Genomic DNA, 27,548 nt, shown 5'->3' with positions numbered 1-27,548 from the left:
TTTAAAAAACACTTGGAGGGGGAAAGGGTAGGCCTAAAATAATGATTTATGACCTCACGGTAATTCCAGTCAATGCCAAAATTTTAACAGATTTTGTAACTAGTAGGTCATGCCTGATATAAAAAAATTCATACAGATGGGACATGGTCTGAAGTGCAGCTCCACGCCTCAGAGAGAAAGCCAAGTTTCACACCCTTGCTGTCGGATAGGGCGATGTATCGCAGGCATAGCTATAGCTTCTGAAATGGCAGCTTCTTGTAACACTCTCATCAAAATAGCTCATTTGCTTTGCTTTAACCAAGGGAATTACCACAAGAAAATTAATTAAGGTCAGCTACACATTGATCACATCAGTAAACAGTAACAACACTTAGGACTCGTAGCAGTTTTCAACTCCAAAGCACTAATGAACCCCACCCCTGGGCACCCTGAGGAGGTGCAGGTCCTCCCTGTGCCAGACCCAACCAGGTATGGTTGGAGTCCTGCTGCTGAACGGACATGGGATGGAGGAGGGGAGAGGCACCTATAATTCTTCTCAGCCCTACGGATCTATGCTGTACTCTGCTTTTTCCAGGGCAAGGTGGGCTCTTAACCCATGCAATTAAGGACCGACTGATTTCAGCTCCATCCTTCTGGCTGCGGTGGCACACAGCAGCACAGCCACAAGGCCTCCTCGAACCCTGCCCAGCCTCCCACTGCCAAATTTCCCTGTCTCTGTGTGCTCCAAGCCCTTGCAGGTCTTCACAGAGAAGCTGGCGTAGGGTTTGCTTTGCAGTGACTGAAAGCAAGAAAGTTTCATATTGTTAAACAGCTTACAGAATTGCTGGAGTTACCCTCCTTTATGTTCCCATAAACCAAGAACGCCTGCAGGAATCGTGATCCAGCGCTAGGATCAGCCGCACTGCCACTCTGTCACCGACTGATGCAACTGCCTGGCCCCAAGGCAGGAGGCAGAGACGACAAGCCCCACAACCAAACTCAGAGATGACTAAAGCAAGGAGGTATCACTCATGAAAGGAGACAGGAAACTTGAAGCTTCCTTACATATTCATTTCCCACAGAAGGTAACAGCTGCAACACCAATATCTTACTGACTCTTCTAATTCCCCCCTTGCATCTCATGCCCTGCACAGCTGGGAATTCCGCCTCCAACACAGAGCATGAGCCATTCCCCAAAAGTTCTAGAAAGATTTTCGTACCATTTCCTCATTTGAAGCACTGATGGGGAAGAAAAAAAGAAAGTAATTTTATCACTTCTGCTTTGTTTTCAGCAAGAAGCAGAACTGTTCAGAGCACAAAGGAGTGCAGGTGATGCAGACCCAGTGCCTGATTCTCACTGCAATGGAAATTAGGTGGGCGCTGCTAACCTTAACGGAAATTAGTCCATAAAGCTCCATTAGTGAGCAGAGGACCTGCCAATGACCTGCTCTCCTCCAGCCACTGATGGTGCTTTACAGAGACAAGTCTTGTGAAAGCAAAGACAGACGTAATTACAATTACATTTTCGTTGACCACGCTTGCAAGTGTGTATGTATATGTGTACAGGGAGGGTTGTATAAAGATCAGTGCAGACTAAAAATGGGAGCTGTTCTTTCCAAATTTTATACATTGCTTGAGTCACAAAAAATTAACTTTGCCCAACTCAGTAAACTCCCTTCCCTCTTTGTTCATATTCACTCTGGTATATCCATCATTTTTGATCCTCTACTGATTTCCATTGTTGGGGCTTATTTTCTGTGACTTGAGAACCTGAAATTACGCTATATATCTTTGTAGCTCATTGAACTAACCAGCATTTATTTTAATTTAGTAAGGAAACATTTGGCTGGGTGTTACCAAATAAATACTGTGTCTACACCAACACAAATATACTTTGCACAAGGCTATAAACCTGTCTCAGAGCTCTAATGATATCGCAAGTCAATGAAGCTTCAGTGTTCTCATTAACATGATTCTATCAGACCTCCATGTTGCATATTATTCATTTTTAACAATAGATTGTAATATAATTTATGGCATTGTGGGGCACCAAAGGCTGAATCTTGGTAGTAACCCAACCTTTTAGGTTGATAATGGCTTGAACACTGACCTAATATTGAAAGGTGAACACGTACAGAGGCCCTCAGACCTAATTATAAACAGGACAACGGGGATAAAACGCATCACTAGTCTGTATCAGTGAAGACAAAACTTTACTTGAGAGCAAAGTGCACAGATCTTGTCACAAGATTATGAAGAGTTTTGTTGCTGGTTTTGACACAAAAAGTAATCAAGAACTTTGTTTTAAAGAAAGACACTAACACACTTTCCTCCCTCAAAATTTAATTTTTGGTATAAAAGGAACAAAATACAGAATAGTTAAAGTTAATATGGGTACCTATTCTTTAACTCAGTGTGGAGGTAAGAACTAGTAGGAGCAAGAGTGTTTTTACAGAGAAAAAGCAAGCCTTCAAAATCTCTGTGGAATTCTGTTAAGGCGAGGACATTAGGACACTCGCAATGTTCCCTTCCATAGCTTGCTGATGCACAATAGTGAGCACAACCGGTTTCTTCTACAGACAGCAGGTCATGGTCCTCAGCACTTCGCTGAGCACTCAGCGAGGCTTGTGATCGGACCTCTGGCTGGGGAGGGAACACAAACAACTACGAAACGTGTTTAACCCAAGTAAGAGTAACTTCTTGTGAAAGGCAGCACAATACCGTTTCCTGGCTTAAAAGGCATTCTCATCATCAAAATATGCTTTAGTATTGCTTATATGTATTTTCTAATTCAATCTTTTGTACAGTATCTAGAAATACAGTACAGCGGGAATAACATAATTAGTATTTTCACTAGCTAAATTATAGACCTGACTGCAGAATACAGCACAGTAGCATCAATATTAATAGTTAGGTATTATACAAAAATGACATCAATAGTTTTAGTATAGTCATGAGAGACATTGTAATTTCCTCTTTCTCCAAGATCCCTTCAAATTGTGTCAGATGAGGAAACTCACAAAATCCACCGGCTTTTAGTTTGACTCAAATTGTAAAAATCAGTATCTCAAAGATGTCTTAGGTAAATTTTTGTAGGTTCTTGTACAATATTCCTTGCTGAATATGGTATTACTTATAAAGAACTTAAGTTCTGCTGCATCGACCTCTCATCTGAGTTTAATTTTCCCAGCACTTCTGCAAGTTAACAAAGGAGTATAACAGATACTTCACAGCTGAAGATGATGATACATAGGGATTTGTAATAATTATCCAAGACCATAAAAGCAATCCTATGTCAGTGCAGGAAGTGGAACCACCGGCTTTGCAATCTAGTGCTACTCCATATTTCCCTTCTACCCTGGTCACATAGTGAGATCTAAAACTCTAACAACCAAGGTACTGGACACCAAGCAGCCATTAGGAAAGATACTGAGGCAAGCATGCTTTCACAGATTCCTCACCTGAAGGGACAACAGCCAGCCACCCCTACATCCCCAGAAATCAGAGGACTCCAATTTACACCAGAAGCTAAAGGCTATCCCACAGCATCCTCCATGTCTAAAACTCCCTTTTGGCCAAGCTAATTCACAACCCCCTAGACCAAATCAAGAACACTGAGGATCTACCCACACTCCATCCACTTCCTAATTACAGTAACTTTGTGCTCTACTTCACAAAATGAGATTCGTTTCTTCCTTCACCAGTTCCATTCAGCTCCTTCAACATTTTGTTCATTTGTTAAGATGCAGATCTCCAGCAGATTGATCACTTCAGATGAGACAAAGCAATCCCTTGGTAAATCCCTCTGGAAATGCAGAACATATTACATGCACAAGAGTTGAACTCCTTCAATTTCCCCTTTTCAGATCCTCTTGGTTTCCAGTCATTCAGATAAAGAATGGGGCTTTTGTAGGCCAGTTAATCCATCCACTGAATGAAATATGGTCAAGTTTTACACATCCACATGTTCTTTCAAGGCCCTGGTTTACATCTGTAGATGTAATAATAGCTGTAGTGATGTAGACAAAAATCATGGCTCGGGCCCCCAGAGAAGATCTTTAAAGACTTGGGTTGAAAAGTCCCAATGCTACAGTCAAAGGAACTGGCAAAATGATTTAGGGGCTGTCTCTGCTTACATTTATTTCTGCCAAAGCACTGGCTTCATTTTCTTTGTGTGTCTTAATAAGCCACCTCTGTGAGAGGGACTCTTACTTGAAATGCTTGTGTGTCCTAAGCTCAGAAGTAGGCACTGTTGAGTGGTAAGCCGAGACAAACATCCAAAGGTGGTGTCAGGCCCGAGCTGCAAAATGAGCCTGTTCTTCATCTTCTCTAGCATCACAGGCACAAACTAGCATGAAAACAGCATTTACAGAATGAATTAAAATGCAAATCTACATTTTATTCTACGAAACTGAGACAAATGATACACACTTGAAGCCTGCCAGAGTAGCAATTACAAACATTAATATAGTTTTAGATGATGACTTAAGCCAAAGGAGAGGATGGAATAGAAAGGCTGTACATCAGAGCTTGTGAAAAAAGCAACTCTTGCCCTAGTAACATAAGCTTAAAATACAAATCAGCGATAATTCTACTGTAAAGGGCTAGATGTGCCTTGTGCAGACATGTACCTCCAGGGAAGCCTCCAGCCACAGGGTGCACGTACAATGCAGGGAAGCAGCCTGCCAGCAAAGGAGAGCTGAGGGGGTCTCAAAGTATGCGGGAGAGCTCCGACTTTGCACGGCCACGGCCTAACAGCATGTGGCATCGTCCAGAAAAGTCCTGTGACTAGAGGCCAAACAGCCGCTGGCCTAGGACAGAACTGCCTAGCTGGTGTAAAGGTATATTTATGCTAGGTCTGATTTAGATTGTGCTCTGCACAATCAGATCGCTTTGAAGGTTTGCCTTGTGCAATCATTTCCTTTGTCAGGAATCAGAAAAAGACTGTGAAAAGACTGTGAACAAATTGTTTAGGCACTGAAATTTAACCCTGTGGAATCCTTACAGTGTAGCACAGTGTGACACAGCGGGAGCACATTTGTCAGGGGACTGAAGCCTCTTTGCTCTCTCTGCACAAAACATATACATTAGCATTGTGCGGTGTGGGTGTGCTCCCAAGCACCTGATGCAGCTATGGGCACACAGGTCTATGCCTACCCTGCCTCCTGTCTGCACTGCAACCGCATTCAGCCCTCTGCACCATTTCTGTTCCGTTAGGGAAAATAAAGGCTTCAGATCCTTCAAGACTGTCTGGAAGCCCTTCCATTACATTTTCTTTTAGAGATTGTACAAGATTTGATTTTTAAATATCCATAATGCATTTGATAGAATTATTGAGTATTACAACAATCTTTTTAATAGACCTAATGTTTTTCCACTAGTGTCCTAGTATTAATAATGTCAGGATATAAACACCAAAAACAAAAAGGCATTTGGTAGAAGCTAATCAGTTCCAAGAATTTTCACTCTGATGTGGGCTAAGGAAAGAACCCAGCTGGTGTGGTTTCTGTACCAGCATTCATGACACGAACAGTTTCCATCTCAGTTAGGCTCCGTACAGGAGGGTACTGTGCATCCCCTGCTCCTCCTGAAGAGCAGAGCCTGAGAGCACCAAGTACCTCACAGCGAGAGCACAGCCCTCTGTAGAATTAAACCTTAACACAAGATAGCCCATCAATGTTCTTGTGAACTGTTGAAAAATATGCTGACAAGAATAAAGGAAAATAGTCATTTGGAATTTGGCAGAGAAAAGCCACTCTAAATCATTTCCAACTGCAATAAGTCTTTGCTCCTGTTTTACAAGTAATAGAAGAGGCTATCCCTGTTTTATAAACTCATTCAGTTAATATGTTTAAGAAAGTAGACAAGTTTCTCTCCTGCGGGGGTTTTCAAATATTGTCTTTCCTTGTGGCTGCCAGTATTTCAACATCCTGTTCCAGAAACACTGTTTATTACTCTTTGGAAAAAAAAAAAAAACAAAAACACAAAAAACCCCACCACAACAAAAAAACCCCACCATAACACAAAAAATTGCTGCATACAAGGAAAAGAAAAATGGTTAGTAGAACAAAAAATGGTAAATGACAATTACATATTAGGGAATACTATAGGGTTGTATGCTGCTCCCTGCTGCTACAGTACACCAGAGGAGTAAGCAGAATATAATTTCACTCTACATAAGAGGGCAAAAATACTTCCAGGATGGTCTACAGTCAGGCAAGAGCTCACACCTCCAATAACCTCCATGTCGATGTGATCTGCAACTTCAAGACTAAGTTCCAAGTGTGTTTCAACTCAATTCTCCAGCAATTTCAACTCTTGAAGAGTAAGTACTGAGCAGCCTTAGTCCCATCTCTCCAGTGGGACTCAAGTATCTTCAGGTTTCCTCTGAATGTGCTCAGAACTTTGCTAACAGTGTTCCTGCAGCCACGCAATTCTCCTCTCTTCTGAGCCACACAAATATGCTGCTGAACCAAATGGAGCCAAACCTCCCAGACTGCCTTCCATGGGCACTCCTTCCATGTGCCCATGTTAGTTCTCAGTTCACTCTGTCCTTTCCAGGAGGAACAATGATGCGTACACCAAACAGTGTATTGCTCCTTCCCCTCCACAGTGAATCCTGCCTTAATTAGGAGGACTTTTGCAGAAGATGTGTTATTTACCATGTCAGGACCACCACACTATCATATCATGCAAAATTCAGCCCTTTTATCATCATCAGATCTGATTGTTTCTTTAGCAGCTACTAACATGTTTGGAGCTGCAAAATCACATCACTTTACTTTCTGAGAGGTAGAAGTAGGAGATATCTCAGTGCAGAATGGATTCCATAATTAGAAAAAGCACAGGGGCCAGCTTTTTCCCCCTCATCAAGCTTGGGAAGCTCTAAACAATATGCAAAGGCAAAAGGGGAAAATGGTTATAGTATTGAGAAGGCTAAAATTTGAATGAGATAATAACAAACCTTTCTTGTGGAAGGAAAAGGAAATGACTGATTCTAAAAAAGCTTCTGTGATAAATCATCACCCCTGCATGAAATTCCATTCATATATGCTGCAATATCTGGTAGTAATGTTAGAGAAAAACAAAAGGGAACAAAAACTTAGCAACAAACAAGTTTATAAAGAACAAAATATAGCTTGCTGGAATTGCTGAGCACTTTCAGTAGTTCAAACAGTAGAAGGAGATTTCAGAACTAAACAAGAGTTTCAACAGCTGTATTTGTATTACAGTCATAAAGGCATAAATGTGAAATACAGCTCTAATAAAAATTTGAAGTTTACAAAACTGGATGGTAATTTTCCAGTCTTTCCAGAAGTATCTCAGAATATCCAGGGGAATAATACCTGAAAGAGAAACATTTTGTTTGTGCATTAGACTACAAGGCATGTTCTGTGCTAAGTAATGAAACACTACTCATATTTATATTGATCATGAAAAAATCCTAGCATTAAACACTGGTCAAGGAATTCTACAATTATTCCCCTACAATGTTTTAAGAGCCTGCTTTTCAACTTACGTTATACTTGGAAGTCAGGTTTTCAAAAACATGTTTAGCTTCTTTTAGGGCATGTAGGTAAGTGGCTAGTTTTGAGATAAGTTCAGCAGCCATAAGCATTGTCTTTACTGAGAAATGTAGATGTTAACTTCTTTTGAAATTACGGCCTGAGTTTACACAGAACCATAGGCTGCCAGACGACAATAGTCTACTGCTGTTCGTGAAACACAAGCACACACCCCAAAGCTAACGTGAAGTCTCCATCAGTGCGAGAGACATTGATTCTGGAACAAAAAAAATTATCACAATGACCTTCTGTCTCTAATGCCAACTCAAGGACGGAGATTATCCAAAAGGTTTTCATTAGAGTAGGACTCTGGTGCCATTATTGTCCTGCTGTCATTCAGTTAGTTTTCCACAACAGACAAACTACATGCTTCCAATACGCAAGCATCACCAAAGCTGTATTTAGTTCTTGTTTTCCAGGTTAAGAATATTACTGTGTTACTCTAAAAACATACATCTCAGTACATTTCTGGGTTTGCAGGCATGTAAATTGTCTCTGAGCCCTGGAAGCTTTAACTATAAAGAGAGAAGAACACACTTCCATGTAATGCATGCCTAAAATGTATTCAAGTAGAAATCCCCAATGTTTTCACACTGATGGAAGATCCATTTACCTTGTTGATTTTCATTTTCTGGATGATTTCTGCATAATGTAACTCTTTTTAAAACTCCCATTTGTTCTCTGATTATAAAGCTAACTTTTCAATGCATTATTATACTCAGTCTGCAAACAGCCTAAAATAACAGGTCTCCAGGACAAACCCAGAACTGGAGTCTATCACAGCAGCTGTGCCTCAGGCAGCAGAACCAACATCAGGCAGTAGCACAAAGAGGCAAGCAGGAGATGCTCGAAGGGGCCCTTTTCTTTATTACATCCTAGCCTACATGAGTAACCTTGTTTCATTTACAGGGAAAACAATAGCCGTAACAAAGAAACATTAATTATATCCAGAAAAGCGTTAAGAAAATGTCCTCTTTCCCTCTGAAGTATTAGTATTTGTAGTTGCAGAATAAAGTTTCTTTATGATTTTGCTTTACTCATTTGACAGCCACCAGCTTTTCCTTGTGGAGACAAACAGGGCTTCATTTTGCGTGACTTAGTTTGTAGCTACTATTAGCTGAAGAACTCTGTTGCTATAATTAAAATTGATGATGCAGATTTTCAGAGCCTGTAGAGGGAGTGCACGAGTACAACATCCTTTTGATGTGTTGATGGAGTGAAGGACTGGTAAATGGATATCTAGAATCTAGGAGGGCATTTCTCTCATTATTACAATTTAGGATGGTGACATTTTGACTGTAAGCTATTTAATAGTGTTTCTGTATTCATTAAGGGCAAAGTTCAACTTGGTGCAGACAGCTGGTGTATGGTCCTTTTATATAACACTTAAGCCTCATGATGAGGCTGGGGGAGGAAGGGCAGCTGTGGGCAGAGCAACTGTGCAGGAGAGCCTCTGGACCCGCTGTACATCAGAGGAAGTTTCAAAGGAGCCTCTGAATACACTAGTTCAGACAGGCTCTTAGGGAAGTCAAGGATGCAAGCAAAGATTCACCAGTACCTGTAGTTTGGAGCCTGAGTAATCCATAAATAAGTTACCGAGATAAACTGAACTTCCCACAGACATTCATTAATATGACAGCAGTTGTGCTGAAGCCTCAGAGTTTGCCTGGGTAGTGCAGGACTGACTTTTCTTCCCCACTTTCCTGGAAGAGCCTGATTATTTGCCCTTTGTTTATAGACAAAGAAATTTGATCCCCAAAACAATCAGATAAGAGAAGGTGTTCAAAAGTATGTGTCCAACAGTCCTGTTACCACCGGGGCAGTTAACCAAATGTTACGCTGTTTTATTAAAAACAAAATTCATGCAGAAATTAAATTAATATTTTAAATCCTTGCTTTGTGTTGTTCCTGTGAAAAACATCTAACAATGTTATAAGTATGAATTCTTTAATTTTCATTTTCCTTACCTTACTATTTCCTCTGGATAGCAATTGTTAATAGTGTTGATATATTCCTGAAGAAGTGACCCAGATTCTGCTTTTATTTCTTGAACCTTTTTAAGTCCACCAGTTGTTACAAAGAGACGACGTGCTTTACTGTCATGTGGTAACACCTACACGCAGAAAAGTACATTAAAAAAAAGAACATTTTCTTTTATGTTACTAGGCTCAAATATTGCTTACCTGCTTTTAATTCAGAGAACAGATAAAATGGAACACATCAGAGGTACAACATCTGTAATGACTACTGTATTTTAACACCCAGTTGTACAGGAGAAAAATCATAAACCAGCCCTTTATGGTTATAACATAATTTAACATGTACTTTAATACGTAACACATATAAAAATATTGAATTGAATATTTATCTTTACGTAAATAATATTTCTTCAATTATTCCTACAGAGACAATATGATTGTGGAGATTAAATAGATAATAAAACCAGAACACTAACATGGAATAACAACAGCATCTGTTCCACTTAAACCAAGTTATTCAGGTCTTTAATGTCAATTCCCACAGTTTAATTGTAAAGCAGAATTTTATATCATTATAATGATCTAGTATAGATTAGTGCATGAAAACAATACTGAGAATTGTTGCAAGTGAACAATGCAGCCTTGAAGCATTACATGCTAATATTAAATTCCTAGATATTAAAATCCTACAACGCACTGTGTAGCCATGGAAGCCTTTTACAAACACACACACACAAAGCAAAAATGTGAAGTTTCTGCAGCCAAAGGGGATGAGAAGCAGAAATGATCAGACAATACATTCTGCACTCCCTGAGTGATGCCAATATGCAGCTCTGTCCAGAGGATGGGAGGGAGGGAGGGAGGTGGGGGCTGGGCCAGGCGAGGGAGAATGACAGCATGTAGTCCATAGGCCCACAGGGCTGCAATAATATTAAAAAAAATAAATAAAAAAGGGGGGGGCGGGGGGGGGAAGAGAGAGAGACATAATGCAAGACATCAGCTGCATCTACAACAAAACCAGATGGGTTTAAAACCAACTCTGAGAGTTACACACTATGGGGGCAAAAGCATTTTGTAAGCCTTCACACTGGTCAGACAAATCAAGCCATAAATTTGACTGTATCTCAGTGTAAAACAAAAACCTTGAAGGAGAAAGGGATTGCCTAAAAGGATGAAGGAAAAGAAGGATGACATTTCTGCCATGCATATAGGCAAAGAGCCTTCATTTCTCAGGTCCCTCTAGGATGTACAAAATCAACAGACAGGTAAAGAAAAAACGGGAGCACAGAGACTTCTCCCTGTTATATGCTCCATGGAAGTGTCAGGAACAACTGTGATTGTTTCATTGTGGGAACTGAAAAGATGTCTGTTTCCACGTATCTCCCACAATAAGAACTGCCAAGGAGGAACTAGCAAGGAGACAGGATGTGGCCCTTTCCCTGCCTTCCTCCTCCCCTCTGTGACTCCCAGGCTGGATAAGACAGCAGAAAACGCTCTTGGAGGAGGCCCTGAAGACAGACAGCACCTCTGAGACACAGTCCCTTCCCCCAGTCCAAACTGAGACAGCACAGAATTGCACAGACCCCGAAAACGATAAAGCTAAAATGACACAGTCCAGCACCAAGAACGGAGAGCATCCCACTCTGAAGCACAGCTCGGAAATAAGGCTTTTACTGTGCTATAAATAAGCCCACAGAAGTAATACACGGCAGCTCTAAGAATAGGAAATTCCCAAGCTATGGTATGGAGAGAAAAATGCTTTTACTGCAGAGAACTTAATTTTAAATGTATACTTCAGAAGAGCAAATGCCAGACAAGTATAGTTTGTTTAATACAATGTAGAAGAAGAAGAAAAATGAAACAAAACATCAGCCGATACAAAGGGTACAAAACCACTCAACAGCAAAAAACATTCAAATCTATACACTGGGCAATCAATTACTACGCACCCAGCTCACTAATAGCTCCAGTCAGCAGACAGAAGCAAAAGGCACTGGATTCTGTGCAAATCTCTAATCTCTGTACAGACTTAACAAGAGAGGACAAACCTAAGTGTGGCAATGTAATCAGGAATCTGCACCACAAACAGCAGTGTGTCCAGATCTGTGATAATCAGAACTGAATATCAAGAGTCTTTTACGCGGGCATTTCCAGAAAGAACATCTCACCAAGAGAGCCTGGTCCCCCCTGCTAACCGATTACACCGCAGAGTGTTGCACAAAATAAAGTCTCTAGTTGAGCAGGATTCCCAACAGCTGGTGAATATTGCAGACACCGGAAATCTCCTGATTAGTTAGCAATTACTTAAATAATTTGAAATATTTTGATTAAATTGGATCACTTTTTACATGCTGTGCTCAAATCAACAATGTAATTAACAACAGTTTCAAATTTTGAGAGGGATGAGAAAAGATTTGGGATTTTTACACTTACTTAATTGAGACTGAAAATTAATGAGGATAAAAGTGGTGAAGCCTTTATACTCTAGATTATTGTAAAATACCTGACTTAAGTCACTCCTGTACAGACAGCTTGTACTTTATCTAAAACAGATGTGACTGGGATTTATGTGATACATTGGCTCAGTAAAAATATTTGCACATGAGTTAATATTCCACTTAATCTCAAGAGGCAAGACAGAAAAAAACACCTTGCTTATAAGCAACTATTTTCCCAGTCTTAGGATGAATTATGGGAGGTTACAGATGAAACAGTATCCAGCTTTATCAGACAAAAGAACGGGATGCTCCAAACTGCTTCTGCAGGGGATGCTTGAGGATCCTGAGAAAACAACTGAGACCTTTCGAGACTTCATCTTTGGAAAAACAGCTTCCTTGCTAAATGGAAAATAATTAACATACTACTCATCAAGCAGACCCTTTTCTTACCTTACTAAACTGCCCAACGATATGTTTCATAATATTGGGAGGGGCATCATGCAGCAGTGGTTCAAGTGCTGGAAGATATGTGCATTTCTGAAGGATGTTCTTTAAGGCTTTTTTAGTCTATTGAAATGCAAAATAAAATTTCTCTAGTAAGACATCAATGAAAACAACAAAAATTCATGTTATATATCACTGAAGTCTGATCAAAAAAGCAAATTGATCAGAATTCTGAAAGAGCATTTTCTGAGTAAAAACTATGGTATCTATCAGGTCACTTAATGAGGAATCAATTTTCTACTTAGATTTATTAAACCTCAAAAGCTACAGTGCATCATATTCTTATTATGTTATCTACAGTCAAAGTAATGGCAATTTTCCTTTGACTACAATGGAAGCAGGAATAGACCCTTTAAGTAAATTGAAGTACTGCAATATAATAAGAAAGCTAAATCAAAACACATTTTAAAAGATTGTATTTTAGAAGTGGCTTACTAGGAGAGTCTGCTGGTCTGGGATAGCAAAGTGCACAACCATCCAGGCAGGGAGGGAAAGAGAAACAGTTGTACATCAGTGCTTGGTTTCTGAAAACAGACCCCATGCTGACTGCCGTAGGCAGTAATGACCTTCTTGAGTAGGATTATAGGTAATTTGACCTTGATAGTTTGGTGACCACGGCAAATGACTATACAAAAGTTATTTTACAGATCCAGAACATTATACATTCAGTGGAATGTACAGAAGTGTAGTATAACATGGGAGACCGTATCCTGCCATATTATACTCTTCAGTTGGTTCGCTTACTGTCGCTCAAAAATACCCCCTACCAAACTGCAACTCTACTAGCTCCTACACAAGAAAGGCCCTAAACATGAACAGTTGCATGTTTTCAAGAGCAGAGCTTTGAGTATTTGTTACAGTTTTATTATAATAATAAAATTTTTAAGCAAATTACTACAAAGACTATAATATTTTGGTCAAGAGCTTATTAAAAAAAAGTAGACAATTAGAAATTAGTTACAAGAAATTATAGCATTTATGGGTGTATGCAACTCTGATCTAAACTGGGTAGAAAATGAGGGACTACACTGCTGTGGCTGTACCATACAATTTGGTATGCACCCTATGCACGCTCATTACGACCACCAGCCAGTCCCAACAAATGACACACAGCCTTTGGATCCCCTACACCCAGGCAATCTGTGACTCAATGAACATCAACAAAAGCACATACCATTTAGTAGTTTTTATACCTGTTGATTACAATAAATATCTCATACTGCAGATACAACAAATATACTTGCTTTTATTTGAAGATCTTCTGAACTGCGTGTGTCCATATACATAGCAAGCAGTGTGGGTAGCACGTTTGCTACTGCCACAGCACGTGCATGCTCAGGAGTATGTCTTCCAACCTGTCCCAAGGCCCAAGCAGCTGCTGCCTTAATATGATCTTCATGTTCCTCTATCAAGCAGGCACACAGTGGTGGTATTCCCTGTAGCATTAATCAAAAGGGAAGGACAACTTGAAACTGATACAGATTGTCAGAAAATGTTTCTGTATTTACACTCTTCTTCTAAAATAAGCTGTAAGAGAATGCATGCTAGTGGTGTCATATTTTTACAACATCATGACTAGCAAGAATTTTGAATAAATCTTAATAAATCTAGTTAAAGAAAGAGAGAAAAAACAGATTCAATGTTCTAAGTCAGAAGGCAGTCTGAGCTAACACACAAATTTAAGGGATAAAAGGAATACATGACACAATTCAGAGCTGTACTAAGAGCAAAGGCTTCAGTTTTATCAGACTGAAAATAAAAGAATTTGAGTGTTTATGAATCTATGAAAGCAGTTTAAGACCAGAAAGGCTCAATCATTGAGTCTTTTCTTTTTTATTCACAGCACTAAATTTCAATTTATCAACCTCTTCTTGAGTCCAGTAGTTCATGTTTGACTCATCCAATCACTTCCAGAAAGGTTTCAACTCTTGATTTGAAGACATCGAGAGATGGAGAATACCTCACTCACATCCAGCTGTTACTGAAGTTCTTCTGGTTCAGGATCACAGTCTTTATCCTTTCTCCACAGGACTATGGAACTACTTAGTAGCTGGTATTTTATGCCAGGATACTTCAATAGGAATCATTTCATGCTACTTTAGGTGAGGCAAGACTACTAGACCTCTAACTGGAAAACCTTTTTCTCCATCCCATGGATCATTTTTTAGTCTTTTCTCCACACTCTCCAGGTTTTTTTCAAGATCCTTTTCAAATGCAGACAACAGCACTATATGCACAAGTACTACAGATAGATTAACTTCTCTTTTCCAATAATGCTTCATCTTCCACTCTTTAATACTGCAAGGAACTGAATTGTCTGTCTTTTTTTTTTTTTCCCCCTGTACTGCAGCAGAAGACCACAATGAAGTGTTTGTCCAGTATGACCCCAAAAATCATTTTTCAAAATTCATCCTTTCCAGGATATAGTGCCATGGAACAGAGTTATCGCTTTACATCATAACATTGTAGATGTGTAACTTCATGTAGTTATGCCACAGTGCATTTCTTTCAAATGGTTCCAGTTTACCAAGCCATATTCTCAGCACTATGTACCATTCCACAAGCCTAATTTCCCCTGAAGCTTTTTTTTTTTAAATGGGTTTTGGGTTTATTTGTGTTTCTTTTGTGGATCATTCATTAAAATATATAATTTCATGAGAGTTTGCACAGATCCCTACAAAATCTCCCACTGTGCTCCCATTCGGTTATGGTAGTAACCATTATTACTCCGCAAAAATTGATCACTTAGGTGCTTCCTCATGAACTTAATCCTGGATTCATCCCACTTAAAGTCAAGCACTCAACAGCAGGAGCATCCTGCCACTCTAAGCATCCCTGAAAATGGAGAGACAGCGACACATCCAGAGAAGAAGGGCCTCCAGAGAAGGCAAGGGAAAAGTGTCTCTTTCTTTAGTTTTCAAATGCAGAAGAGCATTTTTTTTTTATCACTCCTACCTTCCCTGCATACTTATTGCTGTTATGGTGTAGCACTTCCCATTTTTTAACTTGCATTCCTACTAGAAGACATTTCTGTTCGTCTCTTTTAATTGTTTCGTTGTTTCCACTCATATAGTATATTTTAAATGACTGACATAGTGTGAAGATGGGCCAACAATGCTCAGTGAAATTACTTCCTTCCTCCTGTCATTAGTTAGCATGCACAGCAGAATATTATGTCAGGCACTAATTTCACCTATTGCAAATTCTCTCCCTCTATATTATTGCCCAGTAGAATTTATTTAAACCTGAAAATGTATAGCTTATCTCATTTGAAACATCACTTGCACAACTGAATCGAACCATGCTACATTAGAAACTGAGGTCTTTTCAAGTCTGAAGATTTCTGTTGCAAGACTACTCTAGCAGTCCTAGCAGAGTCATGCTAGTGCAATGAAGAACGTGCCACTGAACATTCTTGTTTCAAAAGGGTTTTCATGTAGCCACAAATATTCATTTTAAGAGGAAACAGACCATAGAAATTCACTGACTTATTTTCTGTACCCATGCAATTGCAACACAGAAAAATCATGTACTGTAATACAAATGGATGGTCACAAACTAATGCAGGACATTTTATAAAAGGTTCAACTTCATAAAGACACACTTTGATCAGGTTACCACATCACTTCAGCCACAGCAAGCAGCAACATTAGGAGAAAGTGCAAGTATATAATTTTGTCACAAAATACATTCTCTGCCTACGTTAATTTGTATCTCTTTCTCAGAATACCACTGAAGAATTATAGGAATACAACAAAGTGATAGCTAACCTTGGAGACAATCACTGCCATTGACAGGTTCTCCGAATGAGCTGCTATGTAACCAAGCACCATGATGCCAGGCAGCCTGACAGTCCCTCTGCAGCTGCCAATACAGTCAATCACAGCAGCGACTCCACCTGCATTTACTATAAGCTGTGAAAGCTGAAAAGATAAACGGAAGAGATTAGATACTGTGAAGTATCAACAGGCATAAAGCACTACATTAGAAAACTCTTTAAATGTATTGCTCCTGATTTACAAAACAAAGCTGGCATGAGAGCGATGTATCACAGACTGTTGGGCACTAAGTCCAGCATGAAGTTCTGAGGAATTAAGGTATTTTGCTACTCTGTTTTTGATTGAATTTACTGCAAGGAAATCAGGACTCTGATTTCTTGATGCTGTATAGCGTGGAATGACATATTCTCAACTCCATTAGTATACACCACAGAACCATGCAAATGACAGCCCAATACATGAATGCCCTTGAAGACGCACCTGCTGAGCCAGATATTCTTTCCTACTGGTGCCCACTCATTCTCAAGCCAACATCGTGTGTTTTGTGCAGGGACAGAGGGAAAGGCCCACTCCTCCTCTCACCTGCATTCCAGATAACCTCTGAGGCATAAAAGCCTTTGTGGATCCCCCTACTGAGGCATGAAGCCGAAGTCAAAACTGACTTGGACTACGCCATTCTGCCATGTTAGCAGATTCTGAGGGAGGTGTCCAGAGAACACACTGGATGGGCAATGGAATTTGCCCCAGAATGCCAAATGATATAGCCTTGCTTATAAATGATAATCATGTCCACAGTCTATGATGCTTGCTGTGCGTATCAACTAAGCAACATTTCTTTCCAAAAAGTATAACTTCTCACATCACTTGCGGGACAGCAAGTAGTGTATGTATGATATCAACAATGGATAGAATTTAAAATAACTTCATATTATGGTTATTTTCTTCTATCTCATTAGGTAGATCACATTTTTCCCAAAGATTCCAAAGCAAAAGAAACACATTCTTAAAAGTCAAAATCAAATGAACAAAAATGAGGCATGTGGATTTCCAATCCAGTTGATTTATATAAACATAAAATCCACTGTTGCCTTAGAGCCTTTAAAAGGGGATTATGTTTTTCATGAAGCAGCTAGATGAAATTTAAACTTATTACTTAGGAAAAACTGTTCACATTATTATGAATTGCAGCCAGTGACGGCCAAGCCTGACGTCTGGGCACAGCCACGTACAGAGCTCCTGCACAGACACGCTCCCTGGTGCTGTGACCCTCAAGCCCTGCTGCAAGTCCCCCACATCCTGAATTTTCTTGCATATGCAGATAGAGAGCTGAGATCCAAAAGCCACAACGCTCACGTGACTGCCTCAGCCATCTCCTCTAGAAATATCATTTGCCAGTCTGTCTCGGCTGGAACGTGTGTTGCTTGAACAGAGTTGCTCAGAGATGGACAGAGATGACAGTCACTCTAAAATCAAATGTGGACTGTGACTTCCCACTGGGAGTCACCCAGATACTTCCTACCACTCCTTTGGGGAGCTGCCAGAATGGCCAGTTCCCCTTGCATGCAGGATCCTGTGCTGGCAGCTCTGCTGACTTTACCCGCCGTCTTGTGAGTTTGGCCTCTGGCTTCCGACTCTAGTGCCCCTCTTTGATAATGATAATTTCTTCACTTTTTTGAGAAAGTGAAGTTGCGTTGCTTATGAGGTGCACAGAGAAAGCAGGAAATGCGACAAGACTGCAACCTTTAATCACTGCCAGCTTAAAGACTAGCAGGCTGAAGGAACAGCACAATATTCCTGTTCAAACACTTCTCAACTGTTAAGCTGGTATCATGATTTTGAAATGGCTGCACTCAGCAATAGTGTGTTCCACAAATCCATTGCTTGTATTTCATTCCAGAGTCATATTTAGAGCCTTTTAATTATCTCTATAGTCTAACAGATTAACATAGTTATAATTGTTTGTTTTTCCTATTTATTTTGTATTGATTTTGCCAAATATTCCCACCTTCCTGTATTAATTATTGGCAAAAACCCTGCAAATGCTGAGACTCAAATTACAAACTCAAGCTAATAAAAGAAACTACTGTCAGTTTAATAATAACTAAGAGAACTTTTGACCTTCATCGTCATTGGAAAAATAATTAAAATGTGATTCCAGCACCCCAGAAGATTTTTTAAAAAGATGCACACCATCTATTATTGTTATAGGATGATCTTGTCATTTATTAGCTGGTATCATGACTTCTGCGAGGCTTTTCTCATGATATTTTTAATATCTAGGACTGACAATACTGTCAGCCTAAACTCCTTCTCAGCAAAGATATCTTATGGAATGAAGTAGCTAGGTATATATTACATGATTCCCAGTTTCCTAACCCAATTCATATTCAATACACATCTCATAATATCAGCAAGCATTTCCATATTTCTCCAATGAACATGCCAAACAGCTATTTGCCCTCCCTTTCAAAAAGCAAATGACAGAATAATCCTGTATTTTATTTAAAGTGTAAAATCTAATGATATGACCTTGTATTTGCATTTTCAAGGTTTTACCTCAGGCGTATGCTTTGCTATCTCTCTAATTAAAGTTGCACCATTTTTCTTGACATATTCATCTGAGTCCTTCAGGCATGTGAGCACAACTGGGAAAATTTCTGCTTCAACCACCAACTCTGCAAGATCCACTGAATGCTTTGCTATTTGGCTTAGAGCTGACAGCACCTGACGCTAGTAAATAAAAATTGTTATAAAATCAATAGTATACAAACATCCCACAACACACACTCCTCCTGCACACAAAAATCTATTGCATCAAGGAAAACAAAGCAGGATAGAGAAAACAATTACAGCTATTTTACAATTCACTGAGTCAATTCATGCATGAATATAATGGCACAGAACATTCGCTGGTTCCTGAATAAAAGTTTCTCCTTTGTTTTATCCCATTCAAGCTTGCTATGTATTAAAAAGGAAAAAAATACCTATACCATTTAAAACTGTAATTTAAAATTTAGTGAAAGCTATAGAAAGTATCTGTATTTGCATAAGTTTGGTCTGTCAGACCTTATATTAAAGAATTTTTATCTATTTGTTTGAAGTGGCATTTTTATGTCATCTTCTGTTTCTGTTAGAGTAAGACAGAAAAATTATATTAAACAATTTTTTTCAATTAAACTCTCATGATTAAACCTTCAACAACAGCTATTCACATCAGACAGTACATTCTAAAATACAATAATACATTTAATATTAACTGGTTTATTGTATAATCTTGAGTATGCAAAACCTTTTTGTAACCGAATTGTGCAAATTTTATCTATGAAAAAACTCTGTTGCATTCTTCATATACTATATAGTTCTAAAAAAACCCCATACTATTCACTTTAAAGATTAGTTTAGCTGTTCCTCACACAGTAGCAGTTTTTATCCAGCAGCTAAATCTGTGAATATGTTCAGAACTCTTTGTCACTAACTATGTAGTCACATTTTGTTAACGCCCAAAACAAGAGCTTGCTAAATAAATATGCACATCAGTGTCTTTGGTTCAATATCAAGTTATGACTGGTATAATGGAGACTAAAAAAAAAATAATTTTTAAATGTACCTTCAGTTTAGCATCAGGGTTCAGGATCATCTGAGCTAAGTGAGCGATAGCTCCTGCATCCACTACTGTCTGTGCTAACTCTGGAGAATGCTTTGAAATATCACTGAGAGTTGAAGCAGCAATCCTTTTCAAAGCAATTTCTGGCTCCTGGATACAGAGCACTAAAAGAGGAACAGCTCCTGCATCCACCACAGCTTGTGACAGTTCTGTAGGTCCAAGGAAAGTAATTAAGTGAGTATGGGTGACTGACCCTTGTGCAAGCCATTTTTCACCCTGACAGATACAGCAAAGGAAAAAGGGGAGGGTGTAGTTCACTGTCTCGACATCTGCATTTCAAATCAGCCCTCCTGGTTTCATAAACCGTGTGGACCAATCCACAACTGAAAAGAATGCAGGTCAATAGATGGACCCCCATTTACATGCACACATTTGAGGTAGATTAGGCTGAAATGGTTTGTTATTCTGTTTTCTTTTTCTTTTTTTAAAGTAAGCAGATGTCAGCTGTTTAAACCCTGGCTATTCTGCACTGATCAATAGGAAAGCATTTTATGCATGGCTAACAACAACACAGAAAGCCAAAGTACCAAAATTTTACCAACCACCTAATTAGAGAGCATTTTACCCTCTTTAAATGATAAGCAGATATTAGCACAGATCAAATGCCAAAAACAGAAATACAAAAAACATACATAAAAGATTTATCTTACATAAAAGATTAGAAAAATGGAACTTGCTGATCAAGACTAGGTTTTGCTACCATACATAGGACAGGACAGAATTTATACTTTAATGACATGAGGATGTTATCATACACAATTACACAAATGAGAAATATCATCAGTGGGATATTGTGTGTCTGAGATTAGTACAATATCCTTAACTAACTGCACCTTAAATAAAAAAGAAAAAAAAATTGAGCATATGATTAGCTGACATGGACAAAAATTACACTATTAGAAATTCATTAGCTCTCTCTGTGTATGCAGCATTAATCACAGCCCTAAAATAAGAATTACTGGATATCAGAAGCAAAATTCATACTATAACCAAGCTGTGCTATTTTAAAATAGTGTTGAAAAAGTGGTAAAAATCATGGGGGATTCAATAATCTATTAGGTTCTTAGTACAGTTGTGCTATACCTTATTATGCATATCCATTATTATCTTTAACATTTATCTTGACTTACAGTACCATGGCAACATATGGCTGTTGTATTTCAAGACTCTAACTTAGCTTTTGATTTATAGTCCATCCATAAAGAGATTTTCATACTAAGAAAAATATAGCATACTTCATTAAATATACATAGACTAATATAGTTTTTCATTAAATCTGTAAGTCATGTCATCATTACATTGTTAATATCCAAATAATGTTCCTGACCAGATTTGTTTTCAATTAGTGAGTTATAGCCACACACTCCAATACATGTGATAAGTCAAATATTTACTCTCTATGTTATTTTAGGATATAATATTTTAAAGAAAATATAAATATTACCTCACAAAATTATAATAAATAATGCAGTCGTTAAACTAATACAAAATTAACCCTTCAAGGTTCACTTTTCAAATAACTATTTGACTGAAAACATGGAGTGTGCATCTTCCAAATACACACGAAACATAAGATTTCAACAAAACCTAAACATCTTCAGTTTTACAAATTTGAAATGAAGTTTACCTGAAACATATCTGAAAACAAACCTGAAAACTAGCTAGTCAATGTAAGTGCTATACGCTACACTCAGCTTTTCATGGAAAAAAGCCATACTTGGTTACTTCAAATTGTATTTTGATGCTGTACGCTGACCAGGTGGAATACATCATGAACTACTGACCAACAGTCCAGATTAATCCATCCAACTGTGCATCAGAAGCAACTTCAGAGCAACCAACTCAATTGCCTACAGTCTGCTAGGCGATGCTAATATCAGGAAAATCATGTCAAGAGGGACAGGATACTACCAGAAGAATGGGTTTCTTTGATGCCTTATAAGCTGAAATCATGAAGTTCAAGTAGGGAGAGAAAGAGCAATACTTTAAGGTCACAGCCATGCCCAGGCATGCAAAAGTAACTATAAAAGTTATTTTAAACAAGCAGACTAAATCTGATTCAATTTAGATCAGCTCTTGCTGTTAGAAGTCTGATATCATTTAAATACTGATGGTTACTGTTGGTCATGGTTAATTAAATGGTTGTTCTTCCAGTGGTGTTTATAAGGTTCACGGCTAATAACTTACCACATGGAGGGATGGACCATGTGTCAAAAGACAGACAAGCAGTAAACAGACTGTCAGAAAAACAGGAAAGCTGAGGCAGGGACAAAAGAAAATATAGATCTTCCCATCACATTCCCCTGCAAACTCAACCCAAAACTACAATTCTAAGTATTAATGATTCTATGATAATTGTAATTATTTTTTGCTCTAAAAGAGGCTCAATTAACCTTCCCACTTGGTAGAACATCTTTAATTCAGACTATACACCAAAGGATTCACAAAACTTTGCTATCCAGTTATAAAACACAGACAGAGGTGAAAAAAATGAAGGCTGAGAAAGAGTTAAAGGAGAAAATACCATTGTCAAGAAGAAATTTTTAAAAACAAATATTCAGTCAAAGATATTAAAAGAGCTGGAACAAATTACAAAAAGTGTTCTGAACACTATGCCAAGACTTCTATTATAAGGGCAAAGACGAGATCAATAGCTGAAGAGGAGAAAGACAGCAGAGAAAAACTAATATATGAACCTCATTTAATTCCACAAGAAGTTATGAAAACTCTGGGCTTGGAACTTCAGTTTGGGGTACAGCTCAAGGAACCACCCCAACTACAGGATGATAAAGTAGGACTTCTCCTTACATGAGGGAAAGTAGATGTTACCCTACATATGCTCAGAGACAAGAGAACTAAGACTCAAAACCCACCATAAATTAATTGCTTTTGTCCAGAACAATAAGAAGAAGAATTTAGCAAATGGAGATACTGCAGACATGAAGGCAGAGTGACATGGAGGTAGAAGAAACACTGATAAAGAAAGACTTTGGAGCTTAACATGTCACTGGTTCAACTAGAAGCTGTACTAGAGTTGTACTGATTTGTCTCAATACAAAAGTCCTCATCAAAGACTAAGAAATTAATTCAAAGTAAGTTGAGGCCTAGTTAGGAATTTATGTGACTAGGAAGAGTGGAAAATGAACAAAGTGAGTCAATAAGATCATGACTACATGCCCACTAAAATCAATGGGAAGTCTCACAGGATTCATCTAGACTGGTTTAAGGTGTTACCAAAAAAAAAAAAATCCATACTAATGTTAACATGTTGACAATAAACAGTATGGATAAAAAAAAGATTAGGAAGAAAAGATGAAGATGAGAGAGTGAATGTGCAGGTACTTCCCAGAGAAGGAAAATCAGCTCTGAACAAATGCCACATTCACATAGTGGAGCAGCAGCAAAACCTTTGCTTGGAAGCAAATGCAAGCTTCAGTCCAGACCAGGACTCTCAGACCCTGCTGTAGTGGCAGGTGTAACCACAGGAAATAACAGGTTTTGACCAAAACAACCACTAATATTGTATTTTTCTGAGGACTGTGTGATCATGTAATGGCTACATAGGAAGACTCTAATCCCCACCAGTCCAAAGGCTGCACTTCAAAATCACAGGTTTATGCAGACCGCTACAACCACAGTGCTAAAGATTCCACTGGAGCCAGTAGGAAAACCTTTCATCAGGAGAAGGTTGGAGGTCATTAATTACTGGGCAAGCTTAGATCCTGGAATAAGACAAAGTTACTGCTAGACTCAAATCACTGAGGAGCTGAGCAACCTGGTCTAACCTTGTAGCTGACCCTGCTTGGAGGAGGAAGCTGGACTAGAGACCTCTCAAGGTCCCTTCCAAGCTGAGCTATCCTATGATCTTAAGAGTACCACTGTATGACAGAAAATGAACATAACTCTGCTCTCAGCAATATGCTTGAGTATTGTTTATTTTTGTTTTCCTACCAGTTTACAATATGCTGAAGCAGTTAAGAGACAATTAATAAATTACACCTTTTATGTAGGCAAAGCAAATGGAAAGCTAAGTTATTTGCATAACTCAAACATAAGAATTTTGCATTTTAAAAGTAAAGGAATATGGTATAAGTAAAAATTTACAAAATACTTTTCATAGCTCTGATGGTATTTTTATGGTATTTAAAACACTTTACACTTCTTTTCAAACACAAATAGTAGAAATAATGAATGGCAAGATTACAGCACACTGGTCCGTATACTTTGGAGTAAGATCAGCATCTGAAATTCAACTCAAAAGGATCTTCAAGAAACAGCAGAACTGCAAGAGCTGTTCCTCGATTTTGGAATCCAACCAGGTAAATCTCATGAGACATCTGTCTTGACCTAAAATCTCACAGGCCTTCTGGAGACATCTGTTCACAGAACAACCGCATTTTAAGAGATTGTTGTATGAAGACAGTAGGGAACTTGCTAACCAGAGAATGTTTTCATCAGGAAAAAAAAAAAAAAAAAAAGTCTTGATTTCTCAAAACATAAGTCTTTTCATGGGAACATACACCACAGTTCCTAGAAAGCAGCTTTACCAGGTCATGGATGGAATTTCTGATTAAAAGCAGAGATCTTCCCATTACAGTTACCGCCGAATGCTGGGAGCCTTTGCTTGCATTCAGCGAGACAGAGGTTCACATCCTGCCTAAGACAGATCAGGACTTTAATCTGTCTCCCACCTACATCCCAGACATATGCCCTAATTATTGAACTTTTCTTGCCGGGGCAAATAAGCCTCCCTACCCCCCAGTCTTTTCAGAAGAGAAAAAAATCTTGTCTTAATGTTGTCCCAGTTTGGAACTGAAACAGTTTTTGAAACTGAAAAGCCTTTCGTGGGTGGGGAAAACCATTTCACAGTCAATTCTATTTTTAGAGTTTAAGTTGCAATGTGTGTCCACAGTCAGTCAATGACAGAAAATCATAACTGCCAAATTTTGTCAACACAAGCATGTGAGTCTAATCCAGAGTTTCTTGAACAGTAAACAGCAGATGTTGATAACAACAGGTCCATCTATCTTTGTGTCCCATCTCCAACAATATCCTGTTGCAAAGGCACGCTTGTAGGAGTGTAAAAAACATACCATGCAGAGAGTGATCTTTCTTCAGTATAACTCCTCTACTTTCAGTAATCATTTTAGAGACTTCCTGTGACTGCGTTATAGAGGAAGTTAAATCCCCCAAATTGGCCATAGCTGGGCAGAGGAAGGACAATTTTTTTTCAGGTTACTTTTTGGGTTTGCTTTGGCTTTGTTTTTTTTATAACTGATTACATCTAGTGATCTCTCCATGTCCTGATGCTTGCAGCTTGGTAGCACTCACAATTTCAACCTAATTTCTGAAAATGCTGTTCTTATTGCTGGTGTAAATTGACACGAGACATGCACCCACTCATTGTCAGTGAATAAATAATTCATAACCACGGAATAAAAATTTGTACAAGGAATTTTTTGTCTTCAATATCCCCACATCACCTCCATCTTTCCAGACAATGCCATCGCAGAGTGAACTGGATCACCCTAAAGATCAGCCAGCATTCATGCAGTGAATAGCATGAAGGGCAATTGAAGTGAGTCAATATTGATTTACTGACATAACAAAACTACAGAAATGTTTATGTTAAGAGTAACACAGACACACACTTACACTACACACATGTATACAAAGGAACACTTTCAAATGACACTTAAACAAATATCTTTCAGATAGAAGCAACAATTATTTTCCACCAAGGGTGGGATTCAGACCCGGTAACCAAAAGATAAAAGATCCTTAGCACACAGAAGTGCCCCAAGAATTAATTTGTTCCCCAGAAAAAGCAGTCTGTTAGGAAGGTGCTGACAACTTTGGAGTCTCTCCCAGTAAGTTAAGTCTCTCTTTAAGTGCGAAGGGGAAATCCCCCATGCCTTCCACAATCCAACACTCTGTATCCATTAAAAAAGGAATGAAGAAAATAACTTCCAAATTCAGTCTATGTACATTTTAGAGCCAAAACCAAACATAAATGCATGAGTTAATGTTATGATCCTAGAATAAGTTTAACTTTAAACGATATGAACACAAGCCATTTCTCCCACCCCTTCCAGCCAGCAGTTTCTTCCCTCAGTTCTTTGATTCAGAGCTCTAAACTTTTACTTGAACTATATAAATAGCTGGTAAAAGAATTATCAACCACGTGGATCAGCTTTTAAATAGGAACATGACACTGCCAATGAGTTATACAACTGCTTGTGAGACAGCAGTGAACTGCTTGATATCAGATTCCTAGGATCTATTCCTGACTCTCACAGAAGAGTGTGGTCTACAGGCTAATGGTAATATAGTCAGTGCAATGAATTTGGCACATTTCTCCTGCAGGCACTGCTGTAAGCTGAATGAAACTTGGCTCTGCCTAGGCTTCTCCACTTTACTATGTATATAAAATAAGAACTCACATCAAGCAAAGGAAACTTTGTTCCACAGTAATAGTTACACAATACCTAAAGATTCTGAAATTTCTTCACTAAGGAGAGTAAAGCAGTGTCCTTTCCTGGCCAGAGGCCCAATGCATCTCCTCTTTGGGCACCTCTCACAGCCAGGCACTGCTGGTGTCAGATACGCCTGTTTCCCACAAAAGGTACAGCATTGTCGGATTGGTATAGGGGTTAGGGTAGGGTTTTATTCCAAATTTAAAATTTTATAACAGTAGAGAAGAAAAAGCATCTTGTTCTATTTATGAACATTACAATAATGCAATTTATTATAACTCTTACATAGGATTAAGCTGAAAGATAACACACGTGAAACCAGTTACCTGAATTGTGTCGGGCAATATACCCAATTGCCCAAGATGCAGCTTCTTTGACTCCAGGGTCAAAATCTTCCAAGCAAATCACAAGCATTTCCAGGGCTCCACACTGAACTATTGCCTGAGCTAGCTGTGGGGAATGTTTACCAACTGCTCTTAGCACAAATGCAGCTGCTTTCTTGTAGAAACGCTATACAAATCAGAAAAAAAAAAAAAAAAAGCTTTTACTAACGTTACGTAGTTCAAAGCATAATACAGTACAGACATGCATAAATTAAACCTTTTTAGTAGCAGCAATATCTCATCCAGATCCAAATCAGGACCACCAGACATCACACAATGAACCTTACAGTCCTTCTTTGAGACAGCTCGTGATCTAAACTTTGCAGTAAGTGCATAAACAAACAGAAAAAATGAGAGGGCTAAGAGGATATGAGGAAAAGATAATAGTCTAGATAAGTCTGTTTGTTTAAGTGAGTAGTGAATGATAAGAGCTGCAAAAACAATAGCTCTTAACATATTTAACCAGATTACACAGGTTGTGCAGGGCAAGCTCCTAAAATAATTCTACCCATCTGTGACACTTGCAAGGTTTCACAATTTCTAATGTATACACCCTCACAATATCTCTATGAGAAAACATTGTTTACATTTACAAACAGGAAACAGAGGCACAGAGAACTAGATCCCACAAAAAGGGTTTAGGATCTGAACCCTGAAATACCTAAATACCGCCTAAGCCCAAGGCTAAGATCCTGAAAACCCATCCCACCAAGCACTCAACACTGGCTGCTGACCCTCGGTTTTGAGCAGGCAGCCTGCAATTCTGCTCCTGTGTGTCCAG

At 38.7% G+C, this 27,548-nt stretch overlaps 1 protein-coding gene across 1 annotated transcript in view; it reads right to left on the bottom strand.

Annotated features, from left to right (window-relative positions):
• Window positions 1-2,212: 2,212 nt before the first annotated feature.
• SPAG6 (sperm associated antigen 6) overlaps window positions 2,213-27,548 on the bottom strand; it is a 39,196-nt gene continuing 13,860 nt past the window's right edge. Inside the window, exons 4-11 of the mRNA XM_054817913.1 lie at window positions 26,711-26,894; window positions 19,852-20,057; window positions 18,801-18,974; window positions 16,236-16,388; window positions 13,710-13,901; window positions 12,412-12,528; window positions 9,512-9,657; window positions 2,213-7,325 (exon numbers count right to left, since the gene is read on the bottom strand). Of these exons, the coding sequence (XP_054673888.1) occupies window positions 7,259-7,325; window positions 9,512-9,657; window positions 12,412-12,528; window positions 13,710-13,901; window positions 16,236-16,388; window positions 18,801-18,974; window positions 19,852-20,057; window positions 26,711-26,894 (1,239 nt within the window). The 3' untranslated portion in view covers window positions 2,213-7,258. The remainder of the gene's footprint in view (window positions 7,326-9,511; window positions 9,658-12,411; window positions 12,529-13,709; window positions 13,902-16,235; window positions 16,389-18,800; window positions 18,975-19,851; window positions 20,058-26,710; window positions 26,895-27,548) is intronic.

The sequence above is a fragment of the Grus americana genome, chromosome 2 (genome assembly GCF_028858705.1).
Source record: "Grus americana isolate bGruAme1 chromosome 2, bGruAme1.mat, whole genome shotgun sequence".
Lineage (NCBI taxonomy): Eukaryota > Metazoa > Chordata > Aves > Gruiformes > Gruidae > Grus > Grus americana.
Note: the sequence above shows the minus strand (reverse complement) of the source record. Positions and strands in the feature narration are given on the sequence as shown.